The sequence below is a fragment of the Hesperophylax consimilis genome, chromosome 22 (genome assembly GCF_061612785.1).
Source record: "Hesperophylax consimilis isolate HC1 chromosome 22, BYU_Hcon_1.0, whole genome shotgun sequence".
Classification (NCBI taxonomy): domain Eukaryota; kingdom Metazoa; phylum Arthropoda; class Insecta; order Trichoptera; family Limnephilidae; genus Hesperophylax; species Hesperophylax consimilis.
In genome coordinates, this window is record NC_142857.1 from 21234851 (window position 1) to 21259049 (window position 24199).

At 35.2% G+C, this 24199-nt stretch overlaps 1 protein-coding gene across 1 annotated transcript in view; it reads left to right on the forward strand.

The window, feature by feature from the left end:
- The first annotated feature begins 3694 nt into the window (after nucleotides 1-3694).
- The window catches only part of slgA (proline dehydrogenase slgA), a 109395-nt gene continuing 88890 nt past the window's right edge, over nucleotides 3695-24199 (forward strand). Inside the window, exon 1 of the mRNA XM_089645179.1 lies at nucleotides 3695-4110. Coding sequence (XP_089501305.1) covers nucleotides 3817-4110 — 294 coding nt within the window. The 5' untranslated portion in view covers nucleotides 3695-3816. The remainder of the gene's footprint in view (nucleotides 4111-24199) is intronic.

Sequence of the window (24199 nt, forward strand, 5' to 3'; positions counted from 1 at the left end):
AAATGCAAAATGCAAAATACCTATTTTCAAAATGCATTGAAAATGCAAAATGGTTTCTCAGGTCAAACAATTAAAATAATTATAGAATTTTTAAACAATTTTGTCATTTAACCCTCCGTCAGGCACACCTATGGGCGAACCGAAATCGGGCGCACCCGGCCTGAGAGGCCACCAATATATTTTTAGCCCCCACCTTCCACTATATTAATTCTAATACAAAATACTTGTCGGGTAGTCTTTACTAGGATCTATAGAAAGGAATTAAACCAAAAATAACACAAAATAACCAGTTTGTTAAACATTACCAACCATAAACTAAAATAAACAATTTTCCAAAAACAGTGTTCAAAATAATTGGTCAAACTGAGCTTCATAAAAGTAATAAAAGTTTTAAAGTAATAAAAATTTAAAGGTAAGGTAGGTGGTAGTCTCTACTGACTGCAGCCGTAGCCAGATATGGACGATGAGGTTCCCAAATCAGCAGCCGAAAAACAAGTTTGGCACAGCGCGTTTACGCGGAGTAAACAGATCGGTTGATGACAACCTAAACATTCGTAATTCGTCATCTTCCTAAATCCTAATTCAAACACGCATATTCCACACTTTTGCCTTTTTTGAGGTGTTGTAGGGGATGTGTTTTAATGGAAACGAGTTTGCAACTGAATCGGCATTCCACTTGTATTCAGACTTCGCCGAGCTAGTTGTCCGATGTCGCTCTCATCGCCTAAATCTTCAACCAAAGCTGGATCTTCAGAAGCATCATCATCGAGAAGAAACGTCACCATATCATCAGCATCATTGCGTTGAGAGAGATCATCTTTTCTAGCCATTTCGGCAGAAACATATGTATATAAAATGCCTAAAACTGAAATTATAATTCAATCGGGCGCACTCTGCCTGAAAGGCCAGGGTCCAATACAGAACTTATTTCTCAAGATACTGATAAACTTCATATAGAACTAGCATAATTGAGTATAATGAACAACTGCAAATAAAAATATCCTGAAAAAGGTCACCTTCAAAATTGTGATGCAATCGGGCGCAGGCGGCCTGTGAAACTGAGTGTAAGGTGTAAGTGAGCTGCGTAAAGACCGACGACTGACTGAAGACGGGCGCCATGTAAGGTTCCTAAAGTTAGGCGAGTAAAATGAGGGAAGGGCGGGAGGCCGCCTTTGAGAATTGGAGAGGGAAAAAATGTCTTTTGTTGGCCTCTGAGGCCGGCTGCGCCCGACGGAGGGTTAATAATGGACATCAATGTAGAACAAACATATTACATGATGGTAAATCCAAAAACACCACGACTATAGAGTACAGATTATGAAACCACAAAAAATTTGCGCGGGACTAATGTTGCCAACGTAAAAACATAGAAACTGCTATCTAACATTTAATATTACAGCGTCATGGCCATGTTCAGTATTTGAATCAGTATTTTTTGTAATGGTATCACTCAATTGACAAATGTAAATTATCTCTCATAGCGAGGTTGAGGACCGACTGATATTTGGCGCTTATGAAAAAAAGATGAGTGGAGATAGTAGGAAGAATGTTGCAAAAAAGCATTTAAAATGGAAAATGCATTGAGAAAAGCATTTAAAATGTAAAATGCAAAATGGTTTTTAGAAAAGCATTTAAAATGCAAAATACCCATTTTGCATTTCCATTTGAAATGGATTTATTTGAAATAAAGCACATCTCTGATTCTACTCATGCGAAATTATAGGAAAACCTTCAATTTATCTAAAGCATTTTTTGGTATTCATAATGTACACCAATTCGTTATAAAGATTAATCAAAATAGTGCTTTAGCACTAAGCTTCGCCTCAATCAATGGTTTAGTACAAGGTTCTTAGATATGTAAAAGTTTGAAAAAATTATTATGGCACTAAGACGGTGACGTTTCTTTGGACAAACTGTATAATTCCTTATTTGAAATGTTTATTAAATCAACAAATGGTTTATTTTATTTAAGTAGGAAGGTATTTAAGTACCCACTTAAAAATCTTACGATTTCGGAGATTTTCTTTGAGGAAATTAGAAACATCCATTTTGGACGCGAGGTTTACTAACTGTTCACAGAAATACCAGTAGTTTAGATCACATATTTTTGTTTGTCCCTCTCTAAACAAAAAATATCCTCTCTTCTATCAAATATAATACAAAATTGCCTTTCTTCCGTTCTACATCTCATCTCTTTTAAGTCAAAAATCGACTCCAAACTTCCATATAAATTTGAAATTATAACCTTACATTCAAGTTGCCTCTCTCAATAATTTGGAATGATGTACTAAACACCCCTTGAAGGGTGAAAGAAACATAAAAAACTAGCAGTAGTGCGTACCTATTCAAGAATGAAATAGTAAATATGTACTGGGATTTTACAGCAGCGATATGCATTTTTAGGAGCACGTGTTTCGAGTGTTGGGTAAGTATTTAGATAAGCACTTACGTTTATAGGTATTTCTTTATTTGGTTGCAAAATTATGCACAAGCTATAAATAAATTTATAATCTCTCTATTGTTAGTATTAATCATATGCAGCGGAAAATCCGTTTTTATGTGTCTAAGCACTCGTGAACGGAGAATACTGGCGTCAAGTGTTTTTTTTATTTCATGAATTTCTGAGACACTGCAATTTTTTTGGCACATACATTAATTCCTATATTATAAAACATGTAATACCTTTTTTTATTTTTTTATAATCTTCAAGGTTAGGGACGGTTCTAGACTGTTGGTGAGGCAATGTGTTTTTTTGTAGCTGCAAATTATTTTTGTAAAATTGTTTTTTTTTAAATTTTTTTTAAAATGAAAATTTTTCATGAAAAATATAAAAAAGTGAAATTTTGAAAAATAAAATAATTTTGTACTTTTTAATCTTCACACTCTAGCTCACTGAAAATCACAGACCGCCACTGGTCAAGGTGAAAGATTACAATTTCGAATCGAAACGTTTCGCATTGGTGAAATGGCTATAGCCGTGTTCAGTGACCCGATTTGACTAGCCAGGCATCAACTATCTCCTCCCCACTTCCACAAAGTTCCCCAAAATAAGCGAATCCATAATACCACTGAATCGTTGCAGTCGGAACTCTTATGCGGCGAAAATAAACGTGTTATTAACGATGGTAATAAGCATGAAAAGGAGTTTAATCTTAATATTATGCAGATATATGATTAAAAATAGGCAGTATATTTTTTACGTGTTTTTACAGACTAAGCAGAAATACTTATAAGGAAAAATTTGACGTCTAACGAACAAGAAACTCGGTTTTCCGAGAATACCAACTCGTTTAAAGATACACGTGACTATTGAATACGTAATCAAAAACGCATAGCTTTTGACATTTTCCTCGCTGACCAATCACAGGCCTCGTACAAGACACGCCTTTCCACGGACCAATCACAAAACGCGATAATTTTTCCTTAGAAAAATGCTTTACGAAAGGAAATTTGAATTTTTTTCAACTGTTTTCGGTTTTCCACAAAGTCATCTGTCAAGAATGGAATGTTGTATGAATTTGCCCAGGCGATAGTGTGGGAAAAAATATAACATAATACGAAGTAATTATGATAACAAATTACCGGTAAAATTCATAATGCAGTGTCGTAATCTATTTTCGTGAGTGTTATATATGTGTACGCTGAGAACTCGAGTCGATCTGTGCGCTGTTGGTTTGCGCCGTAGTCGGGAAAAGTCAGTCAGTCGTGTTCTGTCGTCGCGTTTGTCGGTCGCTTCGCCCGTGGTCTATCGGATATCCAACCGCTCCGAAAGGCTGAAGTTTTAATAGATCAAACCGTGAAAGATCCTCATTGAACATGGCCATCTTTCAGTCACTCATTCGCCTAGGAGTGGCTGGCAATTTGTCCAAGTATGGAAGAGTTATCAACGATGCTCGTCTGTGCAGTGCCATCGTAAATCGCATGAACCAGTGCAGTTACAAATCCACGGCACCTCCGGCATCAGCTCAAACACCTCCCAGAGACCCCCTGGACCTCTCATTCGACTGCCACATTGCCGCGTTCAAAAGCAAGACCACTGCTGACCTGATCAGGGCTTACTTTGTCTTTCAAATATGCTCCTTCGAGGTCCTGGTTGAAAACAACATGAAGGTAAGGAAGTTGCATAACCAAAATTACTCAAAACGTGCATAAATGCAATTGAAAATCTAACTTAAATCTATTACAGATCTTTTTTGTGCAATATGCAGTATAAATATCTAATTTTCAAGCATATTTAGCGAGAACTTTAGTGTTTTTTGCATTAATTACATAGTGCTGTAATCTTAGTATATTTTGTAATACGTTTCACTTCTTTTTAAACATTATTTCAGTGATTATTTCAGCTTTTATTCGCCCTTGTTGCGTGGTTAGTCGACCCGTCACAGTATGTGCGCGCGCACTTCTATTCCCCATCGATCGTCAGTACAATATTATTACGAAACCAAATTGGCAGCGATGTATGAGTATCCAGCTGACAAGACGTCGTTGGCTAGACTAGGAACAAACAATACACAATACACTCATATAACTGTACCCACTTCTGAGGAACTGCCAATAGATCTCTATTAACTTATGTGACCCTGGTATATACCTACATAGATTCTAAATAAGAAATAAAATTGAGTTACTATTTAGTAATTTATTATTTAGAATCCATGCGTCTTGTAAAATATATTATGGTCTGTAATTTATTATATCAATTTCAATGCATTCAGTAGCTTCTTTCAGCGGTGTACGTTAATTTTTTCGACTACGGGTTTCCAGCAAAAATTGTTTTGTACCTACACTCAGCGGCGTAGCTACCTAGGGGCTACGCGGGGCAGTGCCCCGGGGCCCTCATGCTCAGGGGGCCCTCGAATCCTTACCAGAAATCTCGATCGAACTGAACTTTTGGAAATTTCTTCCATTTTCAAAATAAACATGACAGGTTGCAACTTGCAACCACACTTTAATCATGACAACTCAGTTGAGAGAAATTCAAAAGTTATGACTAGGGAATTCCCCTAAATTCAGGAAACAGCTTCAAACGTTGGGATCTACTGTCAAAAGTCACTGGCGAATCGGACACCACTCTAAAAAAACTAAATCCGACTAGATGGTCCAGTACCATCAATACGATATCTGCAATAAAACTTCGTTATTTTGATATTATCAAAGCATTATCAGAAATAGTTCTAAAGAGTCCTAATAAAGATGAGCGTAGTGAAGCAGAGAGTATTAAAACATAAATGCTAAATTTCGAGTTCGTGTTGCTTTGCGAATTCATGCACGTTGACGGCCGGCATAGTCCAGTGGTAACGCATTGGACTGCCATTCCGAAGGTCGCGGGTTCGAACCCGGCGTGCGCAAATAAATTTTATTTGATTAATTTGTGTTATTTCACAATTAATTAATTAAAATAATATATAGTATATTTGCGGCACGTTCCAGAGTGGAAGATACTACCAGTATCGCCCTGGTGTAAGACCACCATTCAGAATTGAAACGTTGCTCCAAATGGCTTTAGCCGTGTTTAGTGACTAGATCTGAATAGCCAGGTACTTCCCCACCTTCCTCTTTCCCTTCCCCACTTACCTTCAGCCTCACAACATTCCCTAATTGGGGATGCCATAGTCTCACTGGCTCCAGACGGGAGCAGTTGGGACTCTTGTGAGGTATTCACTATAAAAAAAAAATAAAAAAAAAATGCACAGTGTATTGAACGACATCAATTATGCATCCAAAACTTTACAAAAATGCGACATCAATTTGGGTGAGGCGAGTAAAGTTTTAGCAGAGACCAAAGCAAAGTTGCAAATTTATAGAAATGATTTCGAATTATTCAAGTGCAAAGCCAGTGAAACTGCAAGAAAATATGGTATCGATACCCATTTTCAAAAAAAAAGGCAAAGAAAAGTTTTAAAACATTTTGATGAATTAGCTGCTGATCACCGATTTCCAAACCGAGAAAAAACATTTAAAATTGAGATTTTCAATAATGTAGTAGACACAGTAATATCTCAATTAGATACACGTTTTATTGGCATGAGTGCAGTCTGTCATATATTCGATTTTCTAACACCAACATTTTTCTTACATGTTGATGAAGCAACTTTATTACAAAAGTGTGACGAATTCCAAACAAAATATTCAGATATAATAGGCCCTAGTTTTTCACTTCAATTTATTAATATTTACCATCTAGTTTTACCTCAACTACCTCAAGCATGGACTGTTCACCAATTATGTAAGGAAATAATGAGCAAATATGGAGTGCTAGAATGCGACCTAACGGAAGTATTTACAGCAATGTTATTATTCTTTACAATTCCTGTCACTTCTGCAGCAGCTGAAAGGTCATTTAGCAAATTAAAAATAATAAAAAATTATTTAAGAAATAAGATGGGCCAAACTAGACTCCGACATTTATCGTTAATAGCAATTGAAAACAAAACCGCATAAAGCCCGGATTTAAACGAAGTCATTGATACTTTTGCGAAAACTAAAGCTAGGAAAAAATTGTAAATATAATTGTTATTTAGTCAGTTGGTAGGCCCGACCTTTATATAATAAACCCTTGAATCTTCTCTATTTCGTTTTATTAGCCAAACCTACACCAAGTATTAATTGTAATTTATGTTGTTACTGTTTAATATTTTTATTACCTGCCCTGCAGTCTGCAGTGCACAGAAAAAAACTTAAGTAGCTTAGCATTTTTAAAGTGTTTGTATATTTCATATTTTTATTTGATTTTTTTTTTTTTTTTTTTTTTATAGTGAATACCTCACAAGAGTCACAACTGCTCCCGTCTGGAGCCAGTGAGACTATGGCATCCCCAATTGGGGGATGTTGTGAGGCTGAAGGTAAGTGGGGAAGGGAAAGAGGAAGGTGGGGAAGTACCTGGCTATTCAGATCTAGTCACTAAACACGGCTAAAGCCATTTGGAGCAACGTTTCAATTCTGAATGGTGGTCTTACACCAGGGCGATACTGGTAGTATCTTCCACTCTGTACTGGTAGTATCTTCCACTCTGATAATACCTAATCAGTTTACATAGCAGTGGGGCCCCATTTTTTTATTTGCCCCAGGGCCCATGGTTACCTAGCTGCGCCACTGCCTACACTGGTAACATCTAATTTCAATTTGTGTGGCGGGTATGGGGGCACCGAAGCCTCAGGAACCATTCATTGAATAATCAACACCTCTGCTGTAGGTAACCCCAAGTGGTTCGCTTGTTCAGGTCTTGGTGGTGGATGCTTCTGCCCACCAGCTGCGTGGCAGACCGCATCGGGAGAGGCCTGTTGAGGGACACTTAGATTTTCACCAGTTTCGGACAGTTTCCACCTATCGCCTTGCAACGCAGTGAGAGGGAGGTTACAATAAAAATTCTTACGCGTAAATAACACTGATTAATTAAGCGCACGTCGGGATTTGAACCCGCGACTTCCAGATTCTTAGCCAAGGGTCTATGATCGTAATCATTCATCCACGGAGGCCGTCAAATAAGATTCTGTACAGTTAAAATCACTAATCTGTAAACAAGGCGCTAATATCCTTGTCAAGGTGTGAACAGAATATTGATTTCAGGTTAGAAGTCCTTTACGCAAAATTGACTTTGCTATTTGCAAAGACTTTTCCGCATTATTTTCCGCTTACCATTACACCTTTAATCAACATTTCACTGTAACAGGTAATGATAATTATAAAACCATTTTAGTTATGGCATTATTAATTTATTTGATAAATATTACAGGTAGTTAATAATTTACAAAACATTTAAAACAGAATCACAAGCGCTTATATTTAACGCATATTTAAGCAAAAAATCAGTATTTATGAATCTCTCGAACGGTGATCTCTAGCGTCATGAAAGTTGAACAGATCTTTCTGTCTGGAATTTCTAGGTCAATGCAATTATTCTCAAATTGCAACGTCATTTTCGTCATGAGCTATGGAAGTTTAAAAAAAACATTTAACTTATCTTTGAGGCAGTCAAATCGATCGAACGTTGAGCTCGGGCGTTATGAAAATTGCACTGCTTTTTCCTTCTGAAAACTTCTTGGACAATGAAATTTTTTTCACCTTAAGTAATTTAAAGCTATGGAATATTGAAATATTTAATTACATGTCATAAAATTAGACAAGATACCATTATGTAATATTATGGTTTGTTAAATAATGTTTAATTCGTGTCTTGGATAAAACGGATAGGTTGTCATATATAGTAATTTAAATTAACGTGATGTTTACGTTTCAAATTATGATGGTTTAATATAGACTTGAAAAAGCTAAACATTTATTTACAATTATACTAGTACGTACATAACCCGTCGGGTCGGTAAATAAATTTAACGAGTGGCATTTTTTTCCCCTAAAGTGCGTTTTTGCAGTGAACTCCCACAACAAAAATAAAAATGTTAGAGGCAGCGCGTTAAGAGGAAGCTACAAGCTAAAAATGTGTATATTCTTGGTATACCTTATGTTGAAGGTAATAGGCATTAAAATCGCTTGACAAACGGAGTCTAGAAACGTTCGATTTCAAGCACAAAACTGGTTTTTATTTATTTTGTAACTAATTTTATAAGAAAGAAAAAAAGTTAAGTTCAAGTGAAACTGTCACAGATAATCTTAGCTATAATACTGTATTTTTTAAAAGTTTTTTCCTTTACGCGTTCATACATTTCTATCGAAATTTTTTTTTTTATTAGTAGTTTACATTTATATTTTTTGTTGAGTAATTTTTTTTTTATTTGTTTTCTACTCAAGCGAAATGATAGGAAACCTTCAATTAATCTAAAGCATATTTTTGGTATTCATAATGTACACCAATTCGGTATAAAGATTAATCAAAATAGTGATTTAGCATTAAGCTTCTATATTCTTTTTTCAAACCATCTAATCGTCTCTTTCTTAATCTTACTCGTTAAGCTTACACTTTTTTTCTTTGCAAATCTCTACACCTATCACGCTATCATACATAGTTTTACCACACATACGCCTCAGGTATCTCATTTTTACGGTATTCAATCAACTTTCATCCTTCCTCTGCCAGTTCCACGACTTACTACCATACATCAGGGTAGGTGCCAGTGCTCCATTGTGAACTGCTAGCTTCGCTTCTCTGGACATTTTTCTTTGGTAGCGCCAACTGCTTTAACTCATTCACCCAAAAGTGATTTTGATTAAAATGCAATTCAGTTTGATTAGTTTTTTTATATTTTAAATTCCACACATAATGGGCTGTCGTAAAAAATAACTGTTTCTTTTTTCTTTTTCTATTTTTAGGATCGTCTAGCGACTTTGTCGTATAAAACATGTGTTGCCATACGGATTTGGTTCTAATTGGCTTCATGTATATCATTTGCATCTGGCAATTATGTAAATTCGACGTTGCGATTTCGTAGAATAGGAAGTTGATTGATGGTATTTAATGTTAATTTCTGATTAATTAAATACTTGTTCCAAAGTGGTGGCTACTCTAAAGTCGAAACGTTGCTTGAAATGGCTTTAGTCATGTTTTGTGACCAGATCTGAATAGTCAAGTATTTCACCACCTACCTCTTTTCTATCTCCTTTTCTTCCACAATCCCTTCAGCCTTACAATTCAATTAGCCAGACCGCCACATGGAACAATAATTATATGAGAACATCATAACATCAATAGGAATCATACAGGGATAGAGTCATTTCATAGGGGGCAGTTGAAAGAAGCAAATTCATTTTTCAAATGTTTATTTTTTAATTCAATTCAATTCAGTTTATTCATTTTAAAAACATTACAAACTTGTTAATTTTAATGCGTTTTTAAAATACATTTGGTAATAAGAATTCTTACATTAATATAAACAGTGTGTGTCAATCAACTTTACCAGTAATAATAGAGCTTGCCTTTTAAAGGAAGCTTCATTAAGATGCTAAAAATGTCGATATCCGAATTGATTCTGTTCAACACCAAGATTGCTCTCCCCACAGGCATGACCATTGGCAAGTTAGTTCTGCAGGCCGGGAGATAAAATAGTCTATGTTGTCGGTGACGGAGATTACCATCGGTAACATAGAAATGAATGCTTTCCATGATGACCGAGAATAAACTCTTAAACTTACAATAAACTCTAATAGAGGATATCGTATTCCAACTGTCTCCAGTTTGGAACCTTCAAAATTGCTTTTTAAGATTTTGTTTTAAAACAATGTTTAGAGTTCAAAGATGCGTTTCTTGCGAAAACGATATAATATCTACAGTGAGATGGAAAATTACGTGGTAGTTTGAGCTAAAAGACATAATTTATTGATCCAGTGTAGATAGGTCTTAGAAGTCTTAGACTTCTCTGACAAAAGTCAGTCGTATAGTTTGCCCCTCAATGTTCAGAATCGAGGTGGGCTAGTAGCACTTGATTTTTGTTGAAGGAAGTGAAAATGAAAGTAAACAAGTCTTTATATTTTTTATAGTAAAACAATGCTTTTATTTTTATTAAAATGTACGCCATTACAAATATCATCATTTATGATAGATCCATTGCTAGATTTAGTGAGAGTAGAAGCAAATATACCGCACAGAGTTTTGACGGCCGGGCGGAAAGGTCGGTCGAGTCCTTAGAGTAATAATATACGTCGAGTCTCGGGGCTGGCCGAATGAAACGTCGTTTCGTGCAAGAGCGTCGTCCCGCCTTGCCACGCAAGAGTCGATTTTGCCCCCCTAAAAATAAAAGATGTTTCATTCTCGGGCGTTCAAGTCACGATGATAATCCCACCTATCCATTCCCAGTCTCCTAAACAACTAAACCTAAAAACTACATAGCAACCAAATATACAAAAAACATAGTATAAAATCACAAAAATAAAAATAAAAACCTTTATTTATTTTTAAAAACTAAATTTAAAAAAAATATATACATAAATTTATAAAAAAATAGAGGCAAAAAAACATGCAAAAAATATAGTATTTCAGCCCTATAAGTTGCGATAGGCAGTACACTCATCGGGTAGAAAAAAAAACCATCCCTTAGGTACTTACCCTCACCTCAGTTCATGAAACATGGAGATTAAGTTCCCCGAAACTCATTAATTTTACAATAAGATACCAGCATCCCTCTACGTTGATGATTTACCTTGTGTTTTTTGACTAGGGCAAAAAAAAACCTGCATTAGTTCCCGCCGAGAGTGTATTGTGTAGAGGATATTTTTTCTCTCTATGGCTCATAGTTAATTTGAAGTTAGTCATACTGTAATATTGTTATAGGTGTACTGTAGTATTGGTACGTAGTTGCTAGTTGCTAGTATGTATCAGTATTGGTGAATGGCCTAAATTCGCCCTAATAACCGAGCGCTGGCGATGCGACCATGAATTTAGTCCGATTATATTATCATCCTACCTTGTACTGAACCGAAAATCTCAAGAAGTATGACCGAATGCTAGAACACAGAGTTGAAGTGCGTACTAATCGCGTATACTTGTGTTGGAAAGTATACTATGTTATTACGCAGAGTTGATGTGCGTACTAATCGCGTATACTTGTGTTGGAAAGTATACTATGTTATTACGCAGAGTGGAAGTGCGTACTAATCGCGTATACTTGTGTTGGAAAGTATACTATGTTATTACGCAGAGTGGAAGTGCGAACTAATCGCGTATACTTGTGTTGGAAAGTATACTATGTTATTACGCAGAGTTGATGTGCGTACTAATCGCGTATACTTGTGTTGGAAAGTATACTATGTTATTACGCAGAGTGGAAGTGCGTACTAATCGCGTATACTTGTGTTGGAAAGTATACTATGTTATTACGCAGAGTTGATGTGCGTACTAATCGCGTATACTTGTGTTGGAAAGTATACTATGTTATTACGCAGAGTTGAAGTGCGTACTAATCGCGTATACTTGTGTTGGAAAGTATACTATGTTATTACGCAGAGTTGAAGTGCGTACTAATCGCGTATACTTGTGTTGGAAAGAATACTATGCTATTACGCAGAGTTGAAGTGCGTACTAATTGCGTATACTTGTGTTGGAAAGAATACTATGCTATTACGCAGAGTTGAAGTGCGTACTAATCGCGTATACTTGTGTTGGAAAGTATACTATGTTATTACGCAGAGTTGAAGTGCGTACTAATCGCGTATACTTGTGTTGGAAAGAATACTATGCTATTACGCAGAGTTGAAGTGCGTACTAATCGCGTATACTTGTGTTGGAAAGTATGCTATGTTATTACGCAGAGTTGAAGTGCGTACTAATCGCGTATACTTGTGTTGGAAAGTATGCTATGTTATTACGCAGAGTTGAAGTGCGTACTAATCGCGAATACTTGTGTTGGATGGTAGACTATTTTATTACGCAGCATAATTTTATAATAAATAAATAAATATATTTACAAAGAACTAGGCGTGCAGAGGTTGGTTATTCGTAACATATTCTAACCGGTACCATTGCGGACTTAACCTCACTATTGCCTCAATGACTACTTTGTAATAGCCAAAGTAAAGCAGCCAGATATACTATCTAGCTAAAGTGATGAAAAAATCCCAAGAACCTATTTTATATTACAAAATAGGTTCATAGGTTGGGTCTTTTAAAATTTATTTATAGTATAATAATATATTAAGGCTGTTACTAATTAGATTTTTACACACCCGTTCAAGGTTGGTGTGGTAAAGTCAGTATCGGGCCCCGTAGTAAGCGTTCAAAGATGGTTTGAAAGGGGGATATGTAAATACGAATATTAGAGGGAGCGCGCTAATATTAAAAAACGATAATAATTAAGGGAAAATGGTGAAAATATTTAATAAAACACGACTTGTTTGAAATAGAGCAAAAATCTCTCTACAATTAAACATTTGCATTTAAATATACACTGTGAATTTTTTCATGCCAATAACATATTAAATAACAGAAAAACGTGTTTTAAACAAATTTCGGAACTTAATTTGCGATTTTTTCCTATCGAGGGAATTTCATATAATTAACGTTTCGGCATAACAATAGTATAGATATTATATTAAAAAATAACATTTATTTTTTATGGAACTTAAAAACTCGTGAAACTTGTTATAAATCGGTAGAAATTGGGTATGCGGGGGCATGGGTATGCATGGGGCTATGGGTATGCATGGTATTTGCCATGCAGCGTTAGTACCAATGCTTGTATAAATACATTCAAAATACGTGCATAATAAGGGGTAAGTGCCCTGATGGGCTATTTCATGGTTTTATATTTTACATGATTTACTGCATGATACAGAGATAACAAGAGTTTTTTTTATTAAAGTTATATAAATAACAAAAATAAAAACTAAAGATTAAAAAAATTAATATAATACGAGTACATCGTAAGTTGCATTGAAAATATCAAAGAAGTTATGTCCAATACTCTACAACAACTCTAAATTCTATAAAATATCCCACTCCAATTCGAAACTCACATCAATTTAAATCTCAAATAAAAAGCTGGAAACAAAATATAGGGGAATCAGAAATATATAATATAATGACACCAAATATAGACTGAAACTGAAACCACTCAACTGAACAAAAAAACACCATGTAATATATATTTATAATTATTTCGGAAAAAACACTGTTCAGTTTATTTATAATTACTTTCTATTATCCATATTATTACATTTTAATCATATGTAAATGAAATCCTCAGCACGGAAGATCTCTGTGAGGTTACAAAAAAAATATGCTAAAACACTCATTAAAAAAAAAGCACAGTTGAGATAATCTCAATCTTATTATTGATATCTGCTTCAGAACAAAAATGTCTAATCTGTTTGTCTGCTGCTTTTTACCCTAGTAACTTTTAATGATGTTCTCATGCCTTTTAAATTTCTGAATAACTTCATAGACTGCCCTCAAATGTTAATGACGGGTTGTTTCACTGAATTTGAATAACTCATCAAATTTCATAGTTTTTTTTTCAAGTTCTGTGAATGTTATATTCAAGATTTGTTATTATTCCAGTTATGTGGTTCAACTGGCTAGTAATTATATAATAAAAAAACTTCAGGTATCTCTTATAAAAGTGTTATATATCTGCCTTTACTTGCAGATTTAGTGTGTTGGGAACTCTGTGATAAGTAAAAGGTTTTTTACTATAATTGCGTATATTTACGTTACAATAATTAAGTCTGGATTTAGCTACACTGTTTATTGATATCCCACAGGCAATTGCTACACTCTAGCGACGTCTGTCGGTCTCTGGCGTAAGCTTTCTGACTAGTGCCATCTATCGCTTGAATACCCAAATTTTTACCATACATCACAAAAAGTAACTTATATTTAATATGTCGATATTTGAGGTGAATTGATTTAAAAATGTATGAAGGCGAGAAATAGGTGCATGTGTGCGTTGTTAGTCCAGTTCCACATGTTTGATCAGTTTTACAGAAGTTAGATAAAATTGAGCCTACTCTGGGCACAGAGACATGGCCAATATACACTTCTATCGGTATATCCTTCAGTGGTACCTCGTACCTTGTGATTTGTGCGGCCAGATCGCTGATTGCGATTGCGTTTCCTCGCTTGACGAATTCACTTCAGAGGCCATCGCTCATTGCTCATTTTACGGACATGTTCGTTATTTTTTATTGCTTTTTATCCGTTATACGATAACTGATGTACATATTTAGGATTGTTATTGATTTGATGGCCTCTCTTGTCGAGGGGTAAGGCTCTAAGTCTAAGGGGTATGAATCCGAAGGTTACGGGCACAAATTATTGCGCAAGTAAATTTTATTAAATTAATTTGTGTTATTTCACCATTTGTTTCTAAAAATGTATACATTATATATTTGAAGCGTGCGAAATCGCCCTGATAAAAGGCCACTATTCGGAATCGAAACGTTACTTGAAATGACTTTAGACGTATTTGGTGACCAGCTCTGGGTATTTATTCACTTACTTATTTCCCATCCCCGATACTTTCAACCTCACGACGTAACCCAATTATACAATGGCTACAGACGATTGAGAGCAGTTGGGACTCTTGCGCGGTAATCACATAAAAAGGCACATACTACAATATGATAATTTGATGTCACCAAACACGGCCAAAGCCATTCAAGCAACGTTTCAATTCTGAATGGCTGTCCTTACACCAAGGCGATACTGAGAGTATCTTCAACGCTGAAACGTGCTCAAATATGCTACATATTATTTCAAATGAGTAAATTATGAAATAACAGAAATTAATCATATAAAATTTAGTTGCGCACGCCGGGATTTAAGCCGATGACCTCTAGCATGCTAGTCGTGAGCCTTACTCCTCGACCATGAAGACCGTCGGAGGAAACATATAAAACATATACATATTTATACTCTCAAATGCATACGATAGACGAATTATAATATTAGAAATGTTTCTACAACTTTGTACCTAAAACAGGGCGGGGAAGTGGTGGGCCTCCTCCAGTTGCTAGAAAAGTATAGGGTTTTCCAATAAGAGGTGTTATGTGTATATAATTCCGGCCATAAAATGATTTTTTATGGCCGGAATTGGATGGTATTGATCTGGACAGCGTTTACTTTCAACAAGACGGCGCTACGTGCCACACAAGCAACGAAACCATTGATCTTTTACGGAAAAAGTTTCCGGACCGTGTTATCTCATTGGCCACCGAGATCTTGTGATTTAACACCTTGCGACTTCTTCCTTTGGGGCCACGTGAAAGAGAAGGTCTACGCCAACAGCTCAGCGTCGATTCAAGACCTTAAAGATGGAATTCGTGAGGCTATCGAGGACATAAGGCAGCCACTTGCGATTTGGTTATGGAAAATTTCATGAAAAGGATATGGTCCTGTAGGCGTGGTCGTGGTTGTCATTTGACTGATGTTATTTTTCACTATTAACGGCATACCTTCCTCTTTATAATGAAATAAACATTCGATCATTTATATTAGAAAATTGCATTTTTCTTTGAATATCAAAATAATACATCTTATTGGAAAACCCTATATTACACTAGGTGTATATTCTTTTTATTATAAAAAATATTTTTTTATTAAGTCTAATACGGAGTGAACATGAAATGTGTCTGTAGGTAATGTTTACACCACGCCTTTGGGTTGATTTTTTACAAAAACGGTGCTCTACTTATTAGATATTATTAAAGAAACTCATTGTAGGAGGGAATAAACACAAAAGCCAGCAGTTCGTTCGCTGACAAGATGGTTGGGAACAATGATGAGTCTAAAAGCCCAGCTACACTACTCGCGAAGTTGATCGAAGTTGACCGAATACGATAGTGTGGGCACGAACTTCACTTCGCTTCGGGCAACTTCGCTTCGCTTCGCCCGACTTCCGATTGTTGTCGGTAAATGCGCCCGAGTCAAAGGACTCGAAGCGTCACGGCATAAATAAACCAATCACTGACTGGCTGGACTGAGTTACTCGTGAAGTTGCACGAGTGTGTGGGCACGCACTTCGAACTTCGGCTAACTTCGTCGAGGACTTCGTCGAAGCGTCGAAGCGAGTAGTGTAGCGGCCGCTTAAGACTACCATTTCTACCAATGTTTTACGTGTTTCTCTGGTCAAAGACCCCATGATATCAGAAAAACCCTCGACTCTATGCAAAAACGGGCAATCCGTCTGATAGAGGTACATATTATTCGTATTATTTAGACGGATAGCAAACGTTGGAATGCAATACAGTATGGTAGACGACAGGTGGTCATGATTAAATAATTAATCATGTTTAATATAAACAAATCGTATATATATATGAATTTACGAGGCTTACTTCGATTGATAGTACACCAGTCTAACGTTTTTTTTTAAATTATGATACCGCACAGTTGAAAATTATTTGCGAGTTTGATTTCTCTTCTCTAACTAAATAGTGCATAAAATAAAGTCGCTATCCGCGTCTCTCTGTTTGTGCTTAGTTCTTCTTAACTACGCAACGGATTTTGATAAAATTTTCACTACCATTTAGAGAATTTCTTCCGAAAGGTTTACGTATATGATACATGCATATTATATTTATAGAAAGTAGAGAAAAATCGATGTTTTATAATCAAGAAGTAAAAATAGATTTACGGGCAATACATTGCTAACGCTGGCTAAACCTTGGGAGATATATCAAAATAGAATTGTTTATCTTAAAAAGGCCTACAGAAAAGTCCGCGATGATATAGCTATGTCTATCTCCTAAGGATAATCCCCAACAACGCCGGGTACACGTCAGCTAGCCATAGAATAAAGAAAAACACGAGAAACGCCATGTGGACGTGTTTCTTGATCCAAATATTTGGCCAATTGGGCCTTAAATTTCCAATACAAAACTGTGTTTACGAAATTCAAATGGGATAGAGATCTACGATGCGAGGATAGACATATGAATATTAGTAGACCTGCCCTAAGTGATTAAAAGCGTATTATCCCCACTCCCCATACCGGTTCCATTGGAACCGGCTGGGCTGGCGTATGGCCTCAAGTGAAATTTGAAAACGTGACGTCATCATTCTTGTGCGAACTATGGTCGAGGCATCATCGGTTCATTTTACGAAATAACACGGCAAAATGTTGACTTGTACTATGAAAACTTGTAAAAATAGATGTTTAAAAGAGAATAAACCCAATTGTCGTATTACATTCCATATATAAGCATTATTTTACTTTATTTTAAGCATATTCACATCGTATAATATAGATCAGTTTTAGAAACATATTATACTATCATATCGAGAAACGTCTGGACGCGAAACACAAAGCTGGTTGGTTGCTGGGAAGTAAATTATGAACATTTATAAAAGTGTCTTAACTAAATACTTAAACGAAATATTCGACTCTGAAAATACAACCGAATTTTTTTGCCGAATTTGGACTTCGCAAATTTGTTCATAACGTGGCGAGTAATTTGTGCTCCCATGTAAAAATGTCTATTCATTCCAAAGCAGATTTTACTTTTAAGAAGTAAATGGTGATATTATAATGCGAGATGCCTATTTACTGTCAGATTGATTTATTGACGAATCACAGTCAGCCTTACGCCCTTCGTTCTTCAACAGTTGATTTTACCCCTCGCCATTATCTTCTCGTCTATTAATTCCTATGTCTGTGGATGCGAGTCTTAAATATTTAGTTAGATAGATAGTTAATTTCCATTGAAATTTGTATGGAAGGCACTTCTAGTTTTCTACTTTATGATGACATTAAAAATCAGAAAAAAATATTTTTTCGGTTCAATATATTAAATTTTATCTGTACCCTAATTTTGTATTCCAATATAAATTGTTCATTTTTTTGTTTAAATTTAAGCCAATTATAATGCATTTTCTAACGCCTTTTATTTTAAACTTAATAATAATAGAACACTCATAGAACTTGAGTATTAACTTTGAAATTGTTCAAAGTTGTTCTGTGAGTAATAATAAGTTTTGTGAAACAACTGGCCCTTAGAATGTTTTCGCTTGCGAAATTGTTAAATCTTTTGCAATTTGTTTGTGACTCATAACAGTCGTAAATCATAACGTTATATTATTTATATATGTAATTGTATGTTTAGAAATATAGATAATATGCAATTTCACCGGCTGTAGTCGACTTGGTTTGACCGAAATAGTAATTGTCTGTTGATAAAGGTGTTTCGATTTAGTGCCCATAAAAAATAACCAATAATATAATTTATGCACATGAAGTCTACTTAAAAGTGTTGTACAAAACACAGGTGTGGTGCTAAACAATACATCGATGGGCTGTAGCAAGAGATAGGTTCGATAATGTGTTTTTTTTTAATATTTACACGGTGTTTTGCGGTATGAGCGTGTGTTTTCACACATTTCATATTATCCTCTCCCTCGCAGCGTCTGTCAATCCAATTATTTTGGAAACTATCAGTCTACAGACGTTTTCCTTTCACGATGAGAAAAGTGATTATGACTAAAGATCACTCAAAGTTTAGCCAAGAATTCGAGTCACAGCTGCTGCTAGTGCTTGGGCCCGAGTACTAAAATAGACTCCCGCCTGTAGATCTTGTTTAGTATGAACTACTGTGTGAAGAATGAACAATGCTTTTTTAATGATATTTTCCCAGTGGAAATAGTGACGTCACACGCAGGTGCGCAAAATTATATTTTTTTTAACACTTCCTATTCTTTCTAAGACAAGATTTGGAGGGGGTAGATGGATGAAATTAAATATTTTAAAAACATCTAATTCAATGCTCACTTTTAAAGGTTTTACAGTACCATATGAAATGAAAAAATACCGAGGTGTTGCGTTATTGACAGATTGATTCACCAATAAATCGTGTGTATAAAATAATGATATTTCTAAGGCTACAAAATAATAATGAGATTGGACAAATTAGAAGTGGTAAATATAGTAAAACTTTTGATGTAGATAAGTGCTGCAGTCCGCAGTGGAGTACTGGTACCAACCCTGATTTAAGGCAGTGTGGCAAGGAACTGGCAGAAGAAAGATACAAGTAAAACGAACTGTAGAAATGATATCCCTGAGGCGTGCATGTTGCAAAACCATGTATGATCGCGTGAGAAATGTGGAGATTCTAAAATAATGCAAGGCTAACGTTAGTTTAATGAGTAAGATTAAGAAAGGGACGCTCGGATTGTTGAGGCATGTATACTGAATAAACGCAGTGATGTGTACAATGAGAAAGAAAGGGACGCTCGGATTGTTGAGGCATGTATACTGAATAAACGCAGTGATGTGTAGGTACAATGAGAAAGAAAGGGACGCTCGGATTGTTGAGGCATGTATACTGAATAAACGCAGTGATGTGTACAATGAGAAAGAAAGGGACGCTCGGATTGTTGAGGCATGTATACTGAATAAACGCAGTGATGTGTACAATGAGAATATATGACGCCAACTTGAATGGTAGAGGAAGTCAGGACGCCCGAGAAAGACATGACACGATAGAGTGAGTCAGAATAACAGAAGTGTATGTATGAATATGAATGAAGCAAGGTAGTATTGTGCAGTCCATCCTCTGTACCTATCTCTATGGGGAATCTGCGTAATGGTTAATTATGTCTAGTTATTGATTTACACAATTATTCACTTTGCCTTTTTCAGAGAAATCTTGTAGAATACAATGTCGCACAATTCACACTGTCAATCCAATAGTAATTCCTAGAACCTTATCAAATACACTTGATATTATTAGTAATGTGATTGCAAACAATGCACTTGGATATTTAAATCTGCTTGAGGAAATAATCTATTTCTAAAAAAATAATATTATAGATAATCCACAACTCATTTAAAACACAATTCATCTCTTTTCTCAAATATCAACTTAATTTTACTCCTATCTGAACTAGACAAAGATACTACCCATTATTTGTAATCAAACTTCAAGTGCACCCGTACAAAACTTACTGATATTTTCGATAATAATGGAACTGATGATAATATATGATATATTCTAACCTTTGAATCTTAACTTATACAGGGTGTATCGGCACGTACCCGACAAACTTTAACCAGCTATTCCTTAGCACATTTGGAGTAAAAAATGTTATGGCCACTTTGCTGTCCGGTAACATTTTTTTTTAATAAAAAATTTACTATCCATATTTTCACCACATGTCACCAATGTTTTATCCTTTGTCACGGCGCCATTCGTCTCATTTTTAACTATTATTATTTAGTGTATACGAAAGAGCGAGGACACTTTTTGACACACTTGCTAATAACAGCTGTTGAACACGAGAAACAATGCAAATGACAGTGACGGAGTGTGGATTTTTTATTTATTTTTTGTTTTTAATGGAAAAAAATGTTACCGGACAGCAAAGCGCCCATAACATTTTTTACTCCAAATGTGCTGAGGAATAGCTGGTTAAATTTTGTCGGGTACTTGTCGATACACCCTGTATGTAACTAATACAGGTTATATCTGCACATCCCCAAATGACTAACCAGCGATTCCTTTGCATATTTGGAGTTAAAAAATAACTATGTCATGTTTAAATTATAAATTATTATCACACGTCGCCACTGGGTACAACCTAGAGCATCAAGTGATATTATGTGCTCCGTCTCATTCTAACAACACTGTACAGATGAGACAGTGCGCGGATCACGTGATCTGTTGCGACGTGTAGCAGTGTTATCAGTGGCGACGTGTGGTATTTTTTTAATGAAAAAAAATGATCGGATAGAAAAAAGACAATCTACATTTTTAAATCCAAATATGCTTAGGAGTTACTGGTTAAAGTTTTTCGGGTACGTGCTATTACCCTACATAACTTATACTATAATTAATTTGAGTTGTAAACAAGGTCTACGCACTCTTAGAATGAGATATTTAAATATCGCATTTTGATCGGCAATATTTTGAATTTTTGTCGTTTGTAAGGTCTCCATTAAGAAGAAGCTTCAAGCCAAAAATGTGTATATTCTTGGTATGCCTTATATTGTAGGCAATACGCATTAAAATCGCTTGACAAACGGAGTCTAGAAACGTTTGATTTCAAGCACAAAACTGGTTTTTATTTATTTTCTAAATAATTTATAAGAAAGCAAAAAAGTTAATCAAGTGAAACTGCACAGATAATTTTAGCTATAATACTACAATTTTTTTAAGTTGTTTGCTTTATGCTTTCATACATTTCTATTAAAAAAATATTTTTTTAGTACGAGCGGTAGCTCATATTTAGCTCACATTTTTAGTACCCTCGTAGCTTACATTTATACTTTTTGTTGAGTGATCTATTTTATTTATTTATATTCTACTCAAGCGAAGCGATAGGAAAACCTTCAATTTGTCTAAAGCATATATTCATAATGTACACCAATTTGTTATAAAGATTAATCAAAATAGTGATTTGGCATTAAGCTTCGCCTTAAGCGATGTCACGATTAATGTTTCTAAATATTCTAAAACAACCGGCTCTAAGGACAGGTTGTTTAACAGAATTTGAACAATTCATCAAATTTCAAATTCTGTGAAAATTCTATTTAAGCCCTGTTATTATTTCAGTTCTGTCAAGCAACAGGCCCATAATGAAATAATAGCATAATCTGTCTTTTACAGAACTAGAAAATTTCACGTTAAAATTTGATGAATTGTTCAAATTTTATGTAACAACCCGTCCTCAGTTAATTCTATGACAACTCATGTAAGATATATTAAGAATGCATAATTATTTATGGTACATTCCCACACTTCTGATATCTATGACAAATTGAGGTACGTAATTGCACTTAATCACAATGTAATAATTATCAACTAACCAGTTATTTGTAGTACCTACTACAAACAACACAAGCGCGGTAATGACGACCTTCGTGGCGTATTGTAGCAAAAAGTTTAACACTGTCAAACACTTCAAATTAATACAATAAACTTACCTCTAAATTTTTTTTTTTTAAATTTTCGACTTATTTTCGTCATATCTTGGTCGGTTTTGTTTTGTTTTCCTCCCCAGAGACTGACCCTTAAACTGTTGTGAACTTCCGAAATGCATTTAAAAACATTTAAATTGGTTTGACAGAGGATTGAACCTTCTTCCCCACGGACTGAACCGCGCTAACAACTGCGCCAAATCCCGATCAGGACCGACATTTATTTCATATATTAACTGCTGTAATGTCATCCGTGATTGCCACCAAGTGTTGATGTAATTCATTGTCATCGACAACGAGTGTATGTGCCGAGTTTCAGCTCGATCGGATGTAGGTAAGTGGTTTAATTTCCACTTCCAAGAGTTGAATTTATTCATATAAATAGATGAATTTAAACACTCATATGAATAGTGAAATATAAATAGATGTACTAAAAATCAAAAATAACTCTACGTAAAGACAAAAATAACTATCTATGAAGACAAAAATAACTCCCTATGAAGACAAAAATAACTCCATATGAAGACAAAAATAACTCCCTATAAAGACATAAATAACACTAAAGCCTGGTTAAGGAAAAAATCATATTCTTTTTTGAATTTTAGGTATCACAGTGGTTCATAGATCATGGATACTCTCAGTACTGCTCTGGCGAAAAATCAAAACGTTGCTTTAAATGGCTTTAGACGTGACCACAATCCCCACAATATACCCCAGTCATTTTGGCGCAGTCTCACTGGCTCCGGACAGTCGGAAGCAGTCACATAAAATAAATGAACGGAAATGTGTACAAATCGATATAATCAACTTTGAAGTCGTTGTCAGTGGATCGCTAGTGTAGATATTTTGGATACAAAATAAACTGGGTTTAAAAAAAATCATTTTGTTCGTTAGTTCCTCCTTCGGCCGTCTGCTTATACATGATAAGTGTGTCTAGTTCGCTGTAATCACATTTTGCATAAATAATAAATCAATAATATTTTATTATGACCTGTTGCCATGGCAACTGCTGAATACAGTACGCTTCAGCAACGTGGTATATCGATCCATTCGCTAATAATATTCCGTTATGTTCCGTGACCAACCCTTTTGCCGCTCTTACAGTCGGCTTTATTCGTGGATGAACACCAAATATTTACATAATATATGTGTAGTGAAAATATGTTTCGTGAATATCGGATTCCATCAAACACATTGTGGTGTAAACATGTAACATAATTAGTGAATTCAAACAGGGTTGTTGACAATGAAGGATGAAAACAAAATGAATGCTGAAAAAATGTAAAACCATACAGAATGCGATTTTCAAGCTTCAATATGTATATTTAAATAAGAATAAATGTTTCTTTGTGTGTCCCCTATAGACTCAAAAAACTACTGAACCACAGACATAGGAATTAATAGACGAGAAGATAATGGCGAGGGGTAAAATCAACTGTTGAAGAACGAAGGGAGTGAAGCTGACTGTGATTCGTCAATAAATCAATCTGACAGTAAATAGGCATCTCGCATTATAATATCACCATTTACTTCTTAAAAGTAAAATCTGCTTTTGAATGAATAGACATTTTTACATGGGAGCGCAAATTACTCGCCACGTTATGAACAAATTTGCGAAGTCCAAATTCGGCAAAAAAATTCGGTTCCATTTAGAGTCGAATATTTCGTTTAAGTATTTAGTTAAGACACTTTTATAAATGTTCATAATTTACTTCCCAGCAACCAACCAGCTTTGTGTTTCGCGTCCAGACGTTTCTCGATGTGATAGTAACAACTGATTCATATTATACGATGTGAATATGCTTAAAATAATGTAAAATAATGCTTATATATGGAATGTAATACGACAATTGGGTTTATTCTCTTTTTCACATCTATTTTTACAAGTTTTCATAGTACAAGTC